Source organism: Electrophorus electricus, chromosome 8, assembly GCF_013358815.1.
Source record: "Electrophorus electricus isolate fEleEle1 chromosome 8, fEleEle1.pri, whole genome shotgun sequence".
NCBI classification, from domain to species: domain Eukaryota; kingdom Metazoa; phylum Chordata; class Actinopteri; order Gymnotiformes; family Gymnotidae; genus Electrophorus; species Electrophorus electricus.
In genome coordinates, this window is record NC_049542.1 from 16,552,386 (window position 1) to 16,568,927 (window position 16,542).

The following is a 16,542-nucleotide window of genomic DNA, read 5'->3' on the forward strand; positions in this document are numbered from 1 at the left end:
AAATGATGGCATGAGCAGCTGGTATATGTACAAAGCTGAACCTGAAACCTTAAAGCAGGATTTTGTCATTTGGTTTTATGGACAAGCAGATAAGAGAAAATGGCCAGCCCAGACACTTGTTCATTCAGGTCCCAGGTCTACTCTGATAGGGCTGCTCTAGTAGGACCCCTCTGAGGAGACTCATGTCTGACACTGCTGGTGGTCTGTGTTGCATACAGATGGTGCCGTATGTTGGGGGTGAGATGCCTCCGGTGAGAGTGGAGCCCTGCAGTCCTACAGTGAGTCAGGACAGACAGCTGGTTATAGAGGTTTGTTCCATTCCATGAGAATGTTAATACAGTAATAAAAATGTTTCCTTAAAAATCTGAACAGTCTGCAAAAATGGATAGATGGGTAGATTGATGGAGACATACATACTCAAACAAACAAAACATCAGGTAAATCAGCCTTAGGTGGATACTGTAGTGTATTCAGTTAGTAAAAAGTTATAATTAGTGCTGAAATGGTTACTTCCAAAAAAAAAAAAAAAGTAAAATATTAAATATTACTCCTTTAATTCTGTAAGTTATATGGCACATTACATTACTTTATCCTTACTACCATAAACAGCAAATAGTGTGTCAAGAATGGTGGCTTCACCTGCTGTATTGATGATGCATGGAAAATGGGGTCTACATCACTTTTATTTTCCAGAAGGGAATTCTGATCAACTGTAGCCAGGACATTGAAAGGATCCTCAACTCCAGACCACCTGTTGCTGTGCAGAATTTGAGTTGGTTTCCTTCAGCTCTTCACTGTGTTAAGAGTGTTAACACTCTTTCAGCAGTGTTGAGATTTATGATCACAGTACCACCACTGGCTGGATGATTTTGGGTGGCCGTTCCACATTCAACACAGCAGCAACACTGATGTTTAAAAGCTTCAACATCATTGTTATTCCTAATAGACTCTTAACCCTGCCATTTCAGCTTTTGCTGCAGTGCTGAGAATAGGCCATGCTGAAAGTGATCTGTTCAGCCTTGGTCCTGTGGTCAGACACTGACCAGTGATGAATGGGCGAGACATTGGCTGATAAATTGTGTGGCAACACACTGGCTATAGCCTGTAATTAGTAGAGCTGTCTATTGCAGTGACCAATGAGAGTAGGTGTAGTAGTTGTTCATAATAAAGTAGGGTGTGTGTGTGTGTAATTCTGTAGTTACTTGGGTATAGCTTCTGCAAGCTGATATGTGAGGTGTGATTTTTGCTTTCTACAAGCGATGCAGTTCCAGTTTTAGGCCTTTTAGATTGTAGAACTCAGTGAGTAGTGCGTTTCAATTTACATTTTTTCCAAGCTCAGAAAATGCACCATGTATGTTGAAAACTGATATAGTGACAATCTTGTAAAAGAAAATTTGGTAAAATTGATATAGTTCTTTCATAAATGTTTTTTCCTTTTGTACTTTTGTCATGTGACCTCTGCAGAAAGTACATCAGAAGAATCAGGAGATGAAGGTTCTAATGGAGCAAATGAGGAACCTCCTGTGGGACGTCAATGCCATGCTCAACATGCGCAAATGACCACAACACACTATCTTTCCCTTCCGCATTCAGGCTATGTAGACTTCATCGCCTTGCCCCAGCAGCCGCTTACGTCCTCACTGTTGCGCCCATGGTGGGGCAGCTGAGGACAGCAGGCAGCCTGCAGATGCCCGGCACTGTTAACACATTGTATTTACTCTCGATTAATGAGGTTTGACTCATACAGCCTCGGGTGCAGAGCTCGCTTCATTTACTGCATTGAGTCTTGGCTGTGATCTGTAACTTTCTGCCTTTGTGCACTGCACCATTTTGCATTAGCAAGGATTTAGTAATATGAATTCCATGCCAAGCACGAGGACTGATCCGGACTAATCGCTAAAGGCAACACTGGGAAGCATCTTGTGCTCCAGGCATCCTGTGTGAACACCAGCATAGAATCTCTGGCCTTAAGTGTAGCAGTTGGAGTGATGTGATGTGATTGCACATCTGTAGCCTGGCAACTACGTTCTCAGGTGGAGCGAGTGACGTGTGTGTGTGTGTGTGTGTGTGTGTGTGTGTGTGTTTGTGTGTGTGTGTGTGTGTGTGTGTGTGTGTGTGTGTGTGTGTGTGTGTGTGTGTGACTGAGGGCAAAATAATGAAAGCTCTTTCTTTAGTACTGTATACAATTTCCTTCAGGGAAATAATTTTATACGTAATTCTTAATAATAATAATAATAATAATGTTAAAAATAATTGGTAGGGTATTTGTTTTGTTTGTTAGAGATCCCCAAATTATTTTGTGTACAAAATAAAAATAAAAAAAGCTACACTAACTCATTATTTTTAAGTTAATGTATTTTTGTAGCACAGAACAAAGATTTTTGGAAGCATTTGTTTTAAAAATGCAAATTCACTGGTACAACTGCATTCCAGAAATGCTTTATTGGTCAAGTAATTACACCTTGTTCTGAGTCAGTCACTTTGACTCCTCTGGCACACATAATGTGTTAGTCTCTGGTACAATTTGCATCTGGCTTGGTGCTAATTTCAAAACTCCACCAATGAGATGGCAGCTGGGGCAGTCACTGAGTGCTTACACTTGAATGACACCCACTGTGCTGTCTGTGAAAAATTGAAGATCCAATTTCAGGTAGGTTGGAGGCTTCCTTCTTTCTCCACCTCTAAACTTTCTTAGACACTATGGGCAGTGTGCGCCACCCAAGGTTAGCCACCATGTTCAAAAGAATCTGCATTGTTGAGGGAGGGGGAAGCCACTCCTTGAGCCATGCCTGTCTGTCAGTGTCCCCTGCCCGTCCAACTTTTTGTTGAATTTGAGTGTCTTGTCTGTCCCTCAGGCACGCTCAAGGTCTTTGTACTTCTTGCGCAGGACAGAAACGTGGTCCTTAAAGAGAACAGGATCCAGGCGGAGTTGTGAATGCACCAGGGGCATGTAGCCGAACCAGCTAGCAAAGGTGTCGACACATTCCTGCCTCTGGTTAAAGTGCTCAGGGTTTGCCCATGGGGCCATGTTGGTGCTCTGGGAACAGAGGAATAGAAATGAGGAAAATGCTGTCATATGGTGTTAACTTGAGATACAGCGTCTATGGGATTCTTCACTTCTAATCTTACACGTTACATGTTAGTGTGAGGTAGTGTAATGGGCGTATGTGATAGAGGGGTCACCTGTGGACCAGGCAGTTCTTTGTACTGCTTCCTCTGGGCCACTTTGATGGGTGGTAGATGTGTCACAGAAGACACAAGGAAGTTCATAAGAATGTCCTCACAGTTTGAAGTACGATCTACGAGCGCTCGTAATGAGGGCGCTAGGTAATGTGAGAACAGGTGATGGTAGTACCTATTGGAGGATGAAAAAGGAGGCATGAGCAGGTGACTGGTGAAAAGTGAACCGTCCTATTTTGTTCATGTGAAATCTTTCATAGGTGGCTTGTACTGTTAATGCAGAGAATGTTATCAGTTGCCATATCACGTCATGTCTACATCTGATGAATATTTTTTCCTCCCCTTGTTTTACACCCATAATTCTCAGTTGTGTTGTATTGGCTGAATCATGTCTATAAACCTAGGTGATCAGTTACCTGTGATAGAAGGCTGCACCAGTCAGCACAACTGAGTACTCATTAGTCCATTTGGAGGTGTAGCCCCATAGTTTCTTCACAGGGTCCCAGAAATGACTTCTGGGAGGATATCCTACTATCCTCTCAGGGAAACCCCGCCACACAAGGAAGGCAAAGTTGACCTGTTAATTTAACCATACAACAGTCAGAAATATGTAACTGACTATATAATGGGACTAAGAAAAAAACATGTATTTACAGTTCCAGTTCATTTTTTCACCATATAAAATTTTAAATGCTACACATAGTAGGTGAGCATTAGAACTGTTAGGAAGTTGATTTCTAGGAGGAGAGCGAATCACTGCTAATCTGCTAAATTAGTTGAGGGGAACTCTAACCTCACTAGTCAGTAGCACTGTGTCTTCATCCAGGCTTAGCACAGCCTCAGTCTCAATCGCAGCATGCGGCAAGAAACGGCTGCTAGTCTGTGAGAAACAGATGGAGTAAACCAGGGTGTGTATGTGTGAGAGAGATAGCTGCTGGGTTGTCCTATGAGCCACAGAGTGTGTAGGGAGGGTTGCTGTGTAAGCCTGTGTGTGTGTGTATTTGGTGGTTGGGGGCGAGGTGTTGCTCTGACACTCACAGAGAGTGCGTGGGTGTGGCCAATGCACATGGCCACAGCTTGAGCATACTCTTATTTGGAAACACTCACTTTCCTTCTGCCATCTGTAACAATCAGGGGCACTGGCATGGGTGGCCACTTGCTCCGTTGAGGGGGAGGCTTCTCACTATTCCACACGATGATGATCTGGAGAAAAGCAGGGACCAGAAATACAAACAGACAGGATTCACAAATGTATATAATCTGGAGTGTCCTAATGTAGAACAATTCAAGCAGAATTATTGGGAACTTTAATTGATAGTAAACAATGGTGCATTTCATGGTACAGAACCAGTGAAATACTCCATTATGCAGTCAAAATGGAATGCCATGGAGAAACTCTAATGCATGTGCAGTACCTGGGAGCAGTATTTTGACTTGGACACCACCTGAAGGAGCTTCATGATTGGCTGCGACTGGGACACCAAAGGGGAGGTGGCATGGATCACAGCAGTAAACTCTTGTCCAGTGCTTACTCCTGTATTAATGGACAGAGATTATCTACACTATGCGATTTTACCCAGTACCATTTGCAACCTTCTGGTGGGTGTCATTGGGACAGTTCTGGTCATTTGCATTTATGGTATTTAGCAGATGCTTTTAGCCAGAGCAATTTACAAAGCTGTTAGAATATTGAGGAGAAGAGAATCATGAGAACGGAGCTCTAACTTTCTACATTTACACACTAACATTTCAATGTTGAGCTTGTGGAAAGTGAAGAAATCTGTAGATTTGAGAGTGGCACCACTGACTGCTCACTGCTTGGTTTTGCTCACATGGAATCTTTAGGCTTACCAAGATTCAGGTAGTAGAAAGGATAGTGGGCCAGGTGCGTGGAGTACTCGGGCAGTACCAGAAGACCTCCAGGCAGGGCGTTCCACATCAACTTGTTCCTGGAGATATGAGCATACACTCTGTCCTTGATGATCTGCCAGATAATGATAAAAAAATCCAACTTGCTTGATTAAGATGAGATATCTTTCCTATCAGTGTACTCAAAAGAAAAATTTACTTCATGGTTTCATTTCAAGCATTTAAGTCCTACTAGAGCTTACATTTCTGCTATTGGCCATGAGAGGGCATTGCTAGCTCATGCATTTTCAGCAAAAACCAAGATTGTGTTTGGCAATTAACCTGGTGGTACAGGATTAAGTAGGTGCTAATGATGCATGCCATCTTAATCCTTGTTTTAATTTCCTCTGAGTCCGTGCTCTGTCACACTCATGGTGCTTCAAACTGACATATGAGCTGTCTTATGCTTACCTCTAGTGTGGTAAGTACAATCTTGTCCACTGAGGAGAAATAGGCATCCCAAAGCATCTGAGTGCGCTGCCTTAGAGCCAACACCCGGTCAATACCCACAGCCCGCACCGTGGAGGGCACCTTATGAAACAGAGAGGGACTTTATCCAAGCTGTAGGCAGACTAAGATCGTTAAATATATGGACACAGCACACACTCCTATACAAAGAGATCAACTTCTGACCTCCAGTAATGTGATTACAAATAAATTTGAAACAAAAAGGCCTTCAAAGTCAGCAGCTTCCAGTGGCTGTTGACATGCTGTTTACCTGCAGAAGCAACCTCTCGTCTCCCTCGATGACTGCCTGGTTCCACTGGATGACATCAGAGAAGGGCAGTTCCCAGCCGTTGCTGAGCAACACCGGGATACAGGCCGCCTGAGGGATATGCCAGATGCATAGACGGGCAAGACAATCCATTGTTAAGTCTCCAGCATACATTAGGGTTGCTGCAGACAAAACAGGCATCTGTCCCGTAGGCCATGAAATATATATGTAGTATGTTTTCTGAATTCCCATCAGGGAGAGCAATCGTGTTGAGTCTGGAGCAGGGAGAAAGGGAGTCGGAATATGATATTGGCCTCAGGGATCAATGGGTGACTCCCATCAGCCATTCCTGAGAGACACAGTTCCGCTGTTGTACAGTACGAAGGACCACAAGGCTACTAATTAAAAGCCCATCCTACGTGTCAGGAATCATGGACTGGGCCCTGATTTATTGAAGTACTCTGATGCATGTTTGTATTTACTGTCAGGTTGTGACGTTGCTCAACAGTTCCTCTCCGGTTTCTTATTTGCTTATTTTCTAATGAAACCACAAGAGACCTCAGCCTTAATACCAGGTGAAGATCAAACATGGCCCTCCTGGCAGTGTGCAAGTAGGCTTTCATCCTAAAGAGGCTTTAGAGAACACAAGGATGGACAGCGACAAGCCGCTTCACGCAGCCGACTGCAGTTTTGGCCTACTGTGCCTACATCAGTCCTGGGCCTTGTCTGTGTTCACACCCAGAGAATGTGAATTAGAAGTAGCTGGAATAACATTGCTCATCTAGTTTTGGCCAACGTATAGATATGACCTTTTTTGAGGAGTGCAAATGAGATTGAGTGTGCCATAAGCAAGGAGAGGGTGAGAGATTACAGGCAATGAGAGTGGGGATGGGGGGGTTGATTGGTTTAAAGATGTTCTAGAACTTTCCACAATGTTGATAATAGCCAGCTCTTTTTGTGGCTCTGGCTGGCACCAAAGAAATGAAAAGCTCAAAGAGATGTGAATGGAAACACGAAAGGGGAAGAAAGTGAAATAGACGAATGGACTTGGAGGAAGACTAAGAGAGAAAGAGTGGGGGTGTGAGGAGGAGTTACTGTGAGGGCAAAGCTGCCTGCCAAAGCCACTGTTCTGTGGATTTGTCCATTCAGCAGTGCTCGGCTGAGCCTAGGGCACCCTCTGGGAGTTTCCGCCCTTTTCCCACACCGCCAGGAGGCCAAAGAATACATGTGCCTGGGAAGTTTTTCCACTCAACGCCTAATGTGTTGTTTATCTAAACTCTAGAACCATTCTCACTCATTTTCCGAGTCCCTCTGGCCTCAAGGTGGTCGTTAGGTTTTTTTTCCCACTGCCTACAGCACAGTGCAGCTGCAGCAACATGCACAGCCTCCTGTGGGTCTGACCACAAGTTCATCAGGGAGTCCATGAATACCAGCATACCTGCAGTGACTCCAGGAAACGGAATGAACCAAGGCGTCGGCCTCGAGGAACCAGGCAGAAGGTGGAGTTTTGAAGCAGCTCCCGATAGTCAAACCTGGAGAAGAGACAGACAGAGAGTGGCCATCAGCACCAGTAGACGGTTCCTCAAGGAGATGGACAGAGAAATCTGCTCCTTACTGCTGTGCAATGGCTTTGCTCACATCGCAATGTTGCCGAGCAACATTCTGAACCAGGCAGGCCACCGTGTTCACATCAAACTGATTGCCCTGGCAACCATTCAGCAATTCTAAGAACACACCAACAAGACCAACTCCATCATCTTTGTGTGTTCTCTATTGTTGCATGATAAGTGAATGAAGGGTGTGTGTGTGTGTGTGTGTGTATGTATGTATGTATGTATGTATGTATATGTGTGTATATATATATATATATATATATATATATATATATATATATATATATATATATATATATATATATATATAGATATAGATATAGATAGATAGTTTGTGTCTGTGTGTGTGTGGGAGTCACTGTTGACCAAGAGAACTAATGAGTGTGGTGGAAAAGGATTGCATAACAGACTTGAACTGAGATGGCAGCAATGTCAGCACAGGACTTGCTGAGCAAAATGGCGCCAGATACTCCCAAATGTATAGTTGGTCAAATTCCGCCTAAACCTGTTCTGCTACAATGGCTTAAAATTGTCTGTTTATTGGGCTACTACTAAAAGGGAATGTGCAAAGAAACCACAAACTCCATACCTTTTTGTCAGCCCTCTGGAAATCAAAAGGGCAACAACTTGGGAAATCACAGAGGAGACATCGTTCAAGTGTACTGCTTTCATAAGAAACAGACAGAAAATCTATTTGGCATAGGTCCTGTGAGAAATGCTGTGAACAAGTTTCCATGAGAATTAGTCAGCTTGACTCAGGCACCAAGTTCTTGCAGTTCTAAAGGAAGCAACTTATCCTATCAACCATAACAAATAAATGCTTCCAGGACAGAGTTTCTCACTATGCACATGATACTCCATTACCTACAGCTCTAGCTTTCTGTTTGAGTTAGCATGTACGCATCTTCTGACTGTTGGCCACATTCAGCTTTTCGATCCATTGCTAGTTCTGTAAGACCCCTTGTTTTGCTTGGCTCGAGGTTACCCCTGAGAGGGTAGAGCTGCTTTTCTCTTGAAAGAGGCCAGTGTTCCCTGAGCAGGCCAGGAGAGCACGACTAGATGCGCCTTCCAGAGCTAGATGCGCACGAGTGCAAACAAACTGGTATGAAAGCACCTCTATCTCCATCCAGTGCAAGACATGTTTATTTACATGTGAACTGCAAAAAGATAAAAGGCTTGCTGTCCACCTCAGCCCCCCAAAGGCGATGTCTGGATCTAACCTGAGTTCTGAGCTAACCTGGCATGTCTAGAGGTAACTTGCTACTTTGGTTCAACGTTTGTAAAGGTTTGAGCATACATAACTTCTCCTTGAATGCCACACTCAAACTATTATAGTGTCTTTACCCAGCAAATGACATGCCACATTTTGATATGACGTGAGGTTGAGAAGCTGAGTTCCATTAATAAGGAAATAAAAAAAGCAAATTAAAAAATTAATGAGGAAACTGTTTTCTCCCGGCCCGGACTGAACCTCTGCAGTCAGGTGCCTCTGGAGAATCAGAGCTCACTGTGAGCAGGCTCTTACATCAGCACTGCAGTGCTGAGTGCGAAAACTCTGCTGAAGTTTCTGGCATGCTGGTAGCTTAGTAACCCTTCACTGGACCTTTAATGGTGCCATTCTGCAGGTCTGCTGGTGGGTTTGGATCTTCTCACCAACCCTTTAATGATACCATGTTTATGCAGTAATCTGTAGTATGCTGGGAGCTGTGTGGGGCTGGGCAGGTGATGGGTAAAGTGAAACGGCTGCTATTTGTCTGAGAGGGACCCACTTGATCTGCTCTGCTGTTTGGTTTGGAATAAGCCTGCTTTACCCTATAATGCACAATTCCTGGATATATGCATACGTATGCATGTGTATCTATATGTATACAAATATATATAAGATGTATTTTTTCTTAGCATTTCTGTACAGCATGTTACTCAGTTTGCATGACTGTGCTGGTATCTGCGAGTCTAGACTTTAGATTAGCATCGACCCACTTTTCTTTTTCACTCTTTCTCTCTGTTCTTGCAGCATCTCCGCAGTGTTTTTTAATGAAGCCATTTACCCAGAAGTAGTGGAGCAAATAAATCATTTAAGTGTTTTGTTTCCACGAGCTAATAAACAGGCTTCTTCCTCTTCCATTTACCAGGGTTTGGTGTGGAACTGAGCCAGCTTTGGTTTGCAGGGCTAAAATGCGTGTGTGTGTGTGTGTGTGTGTGTGTGTGTGTGTGTGTGTGTGTGTGTGTGTGTGTGTGTGTGTGTGTGTGTGTGTGTGTGTGTGTGTGCGCGCAGCTGTGGGACTCTAAGATGACATGGAGCATGTCTCCAGTTTGTAATGTTGGGACATGAGCCAGTGACAGAGTACATTTGTGTTTGTTTGTGTGTGCCCACAGCTGCACTGCATACCCTGTCCATCAACAGTTCCAATGTGCTGTAATTAAACACTTATAATTGTTTATAAGCATTTATATTTGTATGTGTGAACATTAAGTCCCACTTACGTCATGTACATAAATGTCTGTTTAGTGTAGTAGTGTCTGTCACACACTTCCCTTCCATTTGAACTGAGAAATTGGTTATAATATACGCATACTGTTGATAGAAGAAATATCTCAGTCTCAAACTGGCAAAAGTGCAGTTACATGAATGTAAGCCTCCAGGTGTGTGTGTGTGTGTGTGTGTGTGTGTGTGTGTGTGTGTGTGTTTTTTTCTTTTTTCTGGCATACATGTACACTCCTGTATCGCACAAAGATGCCTTACAGTCCAGTTTCCAGATGCTCGTGGCCCCTGGGGCAAAGGTTGTTAAACATTTATAAAGGAATATGCCGGAAATCCTTGTTGGAGAAGGAGAGGATCTAATGGAGCCAGCTACAGATGAGCTGTTCCTGTCAGCGCCTGTACCCCATCCCGTCCCCAGCTCTGCCTGGCTTTACCCTTCTGTTTCCCAATAATGCCCTCTATTCTTTAGCTTGAAATAAGTTGAAAACACCCCCCTCTCTGTCACTGAGGGGTTTGAGGAGTGTTCTCTGGAAGCAGCTGTTGGTCACTCCCACCATCGCTTCCCACATTCTCTGACTGCTCAGCTGTTGTTAGTGGCTGAAGAAGAACGACTCTCTCTCTCTTTGTCTGTGTAAGAGAGTATAAAGGGCTGAAAGAAAAAGGATAAGGAAGAATGGTGATGAGTCTCAGTCAAGCACGCTGACGTGTATGCATGTGAGACGCACGACCTGGGAAATGACTCACAATGGTTGTTCCTGTTATGTAATGGTTTTTACAGGTTTGATGTGCACTTTTCTGCATGTCAAGAATCATTGTTTTTGAGCATGTCTGTATTTTCCCAGCAGTGTTTTCTCCTCTTCATGTTTCCCGTGTGTAGGTTTAGAGGTAGATGTCTACAGAAAAGCAGCACCCCCAACCCACCTGCCTCTCTGCGATCTCATTACTCATTATCACTGATGATCTGGCCAGACAGACCCAGTAACATCTAAGACAGACAGACAGACAGACACACACACACACACACACACACACACACACACACACACACACACACAGCTGGATGAGGCCCATGCTGTGTGATGGACAGCCACCAGTTGTCTGTTGATCCTTACTTCTTATCCGTATCGGAAGCACAAAGGTCATCTGTCACACACACTCATTCTTTCTGTCTCTCTCTGTGTATGTTTGGTGTTATGTGGATTAGTTTTTTTAATTCTGCATGCAGTCTACAACGAATCTTAGGGAAACATAATATAAGAGCTTTTTAATGAAAAATGTTTGGTCTGAATACAGCATTGCTTAAAGAATCACTTCAAAACCATCGATCCTTTCTGTGTGTTCTTGTATGTGTGTGAGGGACAGAGAGAAAGAGAGAGAGGTGCTGTTTCTAGTTCATTTCCAATGTTCTAACCTACAAGTCCTGAACCATAAGAATACGTAATTCCTTGCTTAACTTAAATTATATCCAATTTTTGAACACGAGCTACAATTGAAGGAAGTTTGATATTTGTTATATAAGTGCACTTTTCTCATCATGACATGCTGCTGAACATCTATTTTGATCACTAATGCTTTTTTAGTAGGTGCTTACATGATGATGTTTTCCGGGGTGGCTTATAATGGAGTTTAATGGGGCACAAGTTCAAAGCTTTAAACTTTATATGCCTGTTTCGAATATGCCAAAGTAGCGGTTCATCAAAACATGCCCTCTGGATGCCCTCGTAACAGCATATGTGACATTACCACTGATCTGTGAAGAATGTACATGGTGTGGGAAAATCTAGATTTATTTTTAGCATTGCTAGAGTGCATAGAAATGGGGATTATAGCCAATAACAAAACGTGCGGTAAGCACATATGTAGTATGAATACCATCTTAAGATATGAATCATGTGTATTAACTAGCAGCTTTGCAGGTTTAAAACTGCTCCATTAATCTCCACTGTAGGACTCTTACAAAAACTCGCTGTTGCAGAAAATGGCTACATAAAGCCAGTCAATGCAATCTTGCATTAAGTTAAAGTTTGCTTGTTTGTTTTTTAATCACCAAGAGTCAGGGAACTTAATTTCTGCATTTCAGATTTACAATGCAAGTCCATAATTGACTGATCTAAAAGCTTGAGCCATTTATATTTTTAAAAGCTCAGATACAGGACCAGGTTCAGTGCCTCCAAAGCCGTTTCACTGTGAATCCTTATGAGCTAAAGCGCAAAGCTGGTCAGTGATCAGGGACTCTGCTGGCTGTAGGCTCAGAGTGGGAGTGAAAGGTCAGGTTACAATCTGTGGACAAGTAACTGCTGTGAAGGGCCTACCTTAAACCTGCAGGGAAGGAGGGAGAGAGAAAGTTGTGTGTGTGTGTGTGTGTGTGTGTGTGTGTGTGTGAGAAACATAAATAAACATAAAAGAGAAAAAATAATTACATAACTACAGAACTAGAGGCTGGTCCAAACCATTGCAAAAATGTTGTTATAGCAGAAAACTAGATCCTATCTGTAATATACAGCTGCAATGTCAGTGTAGCTGTTGTGCTGTGTGTATGTGTGTTGTGCATGCACAGATGTTTTAATCTGATTTTATGGCTTTTTTTTCTCACTCACTTGGGAGTGAACAACAGTAAGCTTTTCTCACTTTCACTTATCTGTCTGTCAGTCTCTGTATCTCCTTACTCATTTTTACTCAGATCCCTCTCCATACAGTCTTTCCCTCTCCCTCTGAATATGCTTTATGAGCTTTATAAATACTTTGAGTCACCTGACAGTGCTGTGTCACTAACATTTCTGAGCAGGCACATTAATACATAAATTTGTTACCCAGTCATGCAGTCCTCGGCACACATTTATGCTACTGTATAGTGTGTTTGTGTTTGTGTGTGTGTGCGTGCCCATGTGCGTGTGTATGTTTGTACATGTGTGTGCGTATGCTCGTGTGTGTGTTCCAGTCCAGGGCACAGAAACCACATGGCTAAATCAAGCACTGTTCTGCTATTTGTCCTGGCCTCCAAACTAACGCCTCCCACAATGTACTCAAATATACTGCCTACTCGCTCTCTCATTAACTATATACACATGCTCGTGTGTGTGTGCTTTTTATATACTCCCATCACTATCTGTGTATATTTCTCTGCTCCTCCCCTCTATTTAATTCTTTCTTTCTCAGTTAATTACAGAAGGATGGAGATAAAAGCTCTCTAATTGGGACTGTTGTGACCTTTCTGATCCCTTTAGATCATTAACTAGTCCTATGCCATGCATACACAAACCGACAGAAACATGATTTTAGATACATAAGTACTTACTTTGACTGTTAGAAAGTGCTTATATATTTTCTGTATATAAAGCACCGAATTTGTGTATATAAAAGATTTGAGAGATCTAAAATTTAAAATGTACCATAGAAAAAGTGCTTAAAATCTTTACTGGGTAAATATAGCAACCAATCACAGTGGACCAGCAGACTAAAAACTCAGCAGCTCAGAACTGTCGGGTGTTTGTGTGTGCTCATGCGTGCCTGTGTCTCTGTGTCTGTGAGTTCTCTGCTGCGGCATTATGACACTCCAGACACAAATGTGGCCTCATATCGCTTAAGCTCAAGTATGAGCCACTACACATCAATCCCTCCAGTGGTAAATGAACACCTATGGTGTTGCAATCACCCCTGTTGTGTTCAGTTGTGTCTGATTGGTGTTATATAAACACTGGAGGTGTTAATTCAGTATTGATGTTGTGCTGTGTAACTTGAGGCCTACTGTATGGAGGAGAAAGCATGAGGGGAATACTGTAAATAAAGTATTACTCGTCTAAAACACCCAAAAGACCTACTTTGTGTCACCACTAAACCCTCGTTTAGTTTTCATTAAAGCATTTTACAAGTAGTGACATCTATCATGACGGCCAGCCCATTTCTTGATGTTACTTCAACTGCTCTGGACATAGTTTGAGTTACTAGGAGCTCAGCCAGGAGCTTAAGAAGAGGGCAGGCCAATACTATCAGGTCAGTATAAAAATGCTGAGGAAGAACATGGCTGTGCTTCATATGTGAAGCTGTTTCCCTCCCTGGCTAATCTGAGGTGAGCGGGACAGGCGGCTGGCGACCTACAGGCCTGAAAAGAGGAAATTACTGCAGTGAAGGGGAAAGGAAGAGTGTGAAAATGGAGATAAGTGAAGAAGGAGGCCAGAGCGGGAGGGTCCCCTCTTGGTCCACACCCACCTGCCCGCCCAGAAGCGGCACTGAACACACCCTTTCCTCTGGCCTGCCTTCTGCTTGCCTCATCTGAAGGGGGATGAGTGTGGCACCTAGGCTGTTTAGCTGTCACTACAAACAGCAACTGGGAGAGAGAGAGGGGGAGACATGCGTAGCGGGATGTGGGGTAATTTGAGAACATGCGTCAATGCTTTTGAATTATTTCTAGTAAATTTACTCATCAATGACAGCTCCCCCCTCTTCCTTGTTTTTTTCACGTAAATAAATTGATGTTGCATGCCAATGTGTGTGTGTGTGTGTGTGTGTGTGTGGGGGGGGGGGGGTTCATGGAGGGAAGAATTGATAAAATATGTGATGGGGAATGTATATGTTACAATACATTCATACATGTGTTGAAAGTAAGCTTTTCAACTCTGGGTTTGTTGGGGCTGAGAAAACGGAACATATGTTTTTGCATGCTCAAGCTCTCGGGTGGGCTTCACATACATGAGCATACTGGTGAAACGTGCTGGTGTTTTTCCGTGCATCTTCAAGCCTGTGTGCTTCTTTGATGTGTCCTCTGGTCTCCAATGCATCAAAAGCAGCTGCATTACCAAAGGCAGTCATGCTCTGCTCTGCTCTGAACGCTCTGTGGAGCACTGGGCACTCATTTAAATCACAGCTACGCTGCGGAAGGTTCACAGTACTGGAACTCGTGAGGTGCTCCGGCCTCTCCACATCCTCCTGCATATTGGCACTTTCATCTACTCAGAGTCTCTCATCGACGTGTCTGTGTTGTCTGATCTTCGACAAACACACAGTGCAGTGTGTACAGTGTATCTGGGAGCAGCTGTGTTAATAGAGGTGGAGCGGCATCCAATGGCCAAGCGTACTTGCCGGCAACTCCTGGTGCTCCACGTGGTCTTTTCGGTGCTTTGTTGTCCCTTTATGTTAACATTGTCACTGTTCAGATGGTTTATTCAGCATTGCAGAGTACAGCTCATACGCTTTGACTTCATGGGCACCATTGCCCTTATGCGACTGGAAATACGAAGGTGCTACAGGCTGGAGTCTATAGAGGCCACTAACTCTGGGGCATTTTAGGAGCTGGTTTTCAGGGCACCGTGGGAAACAGGCAATGGTCTCAAGATGAGGCACACCTCATCTAGATTATATCCAGGCACAAGTCTCCATAGTGTGGCAAAAACACCAAGAAAAAAGGACATGAGGGGACTGCATGAGGGCAACTTATTTCTCTCATCATAACAGCTGGATTACCTCAAACAGTCATCAGACTGGCAAAGTGACTAAAATGCCCTGCGGTGTTTGTTTCAGCCTGCCACAAAATTTCAAAGTGGATGGCTGTGTTCCCACTTTAAATTCAGTGCTATTACACATGGAAAAGTACGTCATTCTTCAAAGACCCCCAAAGAGACCTGGTGGGCACTATTCCGCAGAACACCTTCGGCTTTTCCTTCTTTCTTGCTTTTTGTATTCTTTCATGCTTTCTTTTTCTTTCTTCATTTCAAATGATATAGAACATTAATTAAGCATAAATACACGGGGGATGGCCAAAAGTCCACTAAGTGCAGCACACGTGATGTGAAAACTGGGGGCAAAGAGGCAAAGACGAAGCAGCTAGTAGGGTGTAAACATAATTCATCCCTTACTGCTGAGAGGGAGAAAGAGCAAAAGATGGAGTGCCCCCATTTTCCATGGATGAACACGTAAAAGAATCAATCACCATCAAATGGATGATCGGTAATTCACATTAATGCCTCAGCTTTATGCTTCTGACACTGCTGTGGCCTCTGTGCCTTAATCAGCCTGACACGCCTCTGCATGTGTGTGTGGGTGTATGCCTGTGTGGCTGTACGTGCGTGCGCACGTGTGTGCGTTTGGCCAGCACATACCCCCCATGTCACAGATTAAGCGCTTTGAAGCCACTCACAGAAATGTACTGGATTCCAGCTGTCCTAGTGTATGGCTAAGCCCATGAAATATGCATGTCATCTGCACAGGAACATACTTCCATTCTTTTTTTCTACCGGATTATTGGGGTCCTGCTTAGGCAGACTAGCTTTAGAACCCTGGCGGCGGCTATTTCAGTTCCATCTCATGGGATGCAGTAGTTGCATTGTGTACGTGTCACCTCCACAGGCAGCGAGGCTTTGGCCGAATGCTGTGGAACTGGACTCCAAAGGTACTAATTGCGATCTACTGCATCAAAGCCCATTTGCTGAGCTGGTTTATGTCTGTTCATAGTTCACATGCTGTGGAAGGAATATCAGCACAAAGGAACAGACAGGGGTCTTAGGCAAAGGCACAGATGAACCGGCTGTCCAGGTTTTCCAGTTTGTATTTGTGCATGTAGTCTGAGCATGTGAAATAGCGGTGACTATATCAAATGAATCACACCTGTGCAAATACAAGTTGAACAAATAAATAACTCAGAGGTCATATTT

At 43.6% G+C, this 16,542-nt stretch overlaps 2 protein-coding genes across 7 annotated transcripts in view; one reads left to right on the forward strand and one right to left on the reverse strand.

The window, feature by feature from the left end:
• The window catches only part of zgc:114119 (uncharacterized protein LOC619273 homolog), an 18,107-nt gene extending 15,866 nt beyond the window's left edge, over positions 1-2,241 (forward strand). For both annotated transcript variants that reach the window (XM_035529311.1, XM_035529312.1), the window contains exons 4-5: positions 219-308; positions 1,465-2,241. In XM_035529311.1, the coding sequence (XP_035385204.1) occupies positions 219-308; positions 1,465-1,560 (186 nt within the window). In that variant the 3' untranslated portion in view covers positions 1,561-2,241. The remainder of the gene's footprint in view (positions 1-218; positions 309-1,464) is intronic.
• A 182-nt stretch (positions 2,242-2,423) lies between these two features.
• LOC113591568 (exostosin-1c) overlaps positions 2,424-16,542 on the reverse strand; it is a 34,461-nt gene continuing 20,342 nt past the window's right edge. For all 5 annotated transcript variants that reach the window (XM_027032111.2, XM_027032108.2, XM_035529181.1 and 2 more), the window contains 10 exons: positions 7,242-7,335; positions 5,807-5,914; positions 5,500-5,619; positions 5,032-5,164; positions 4,596-4,714; positions 4,288-4,383; positions 3,974-4,060; positions 3,597-3,757; positions 3,184-3,355; positions 2,424-3,037 (listed from right to left, as the gene is read on the reverse strand). In XM_027032111.2, coding sequence (XP_026887912.2) covers positions 2,852-3,037; positions 3,184-3,355; positions 3,597-3,757; positions 3,974-4,060; positions 4,288-4,383; positions 4,596-4,714; positions 5,032-5,164; positions 5,500-5,619; positions 5,807-5,914; positions 7,242-7,335 — 1,276 coding nt within the window. In that variant the 3' untranslated portion in view covers positions 2,424-2,851. The remainder of the gene's footprint in view (positions 3,038-3,183; positions 3,356-3,596; positions 3,758-3,973; positions 4,061-4,287; positions 4,384-4,595; positions 4,715-5,031; positions 5,165-5,499; positions 5,620-5,806; positions 5,915-7,241; positions 7,336-16,542) is intronic.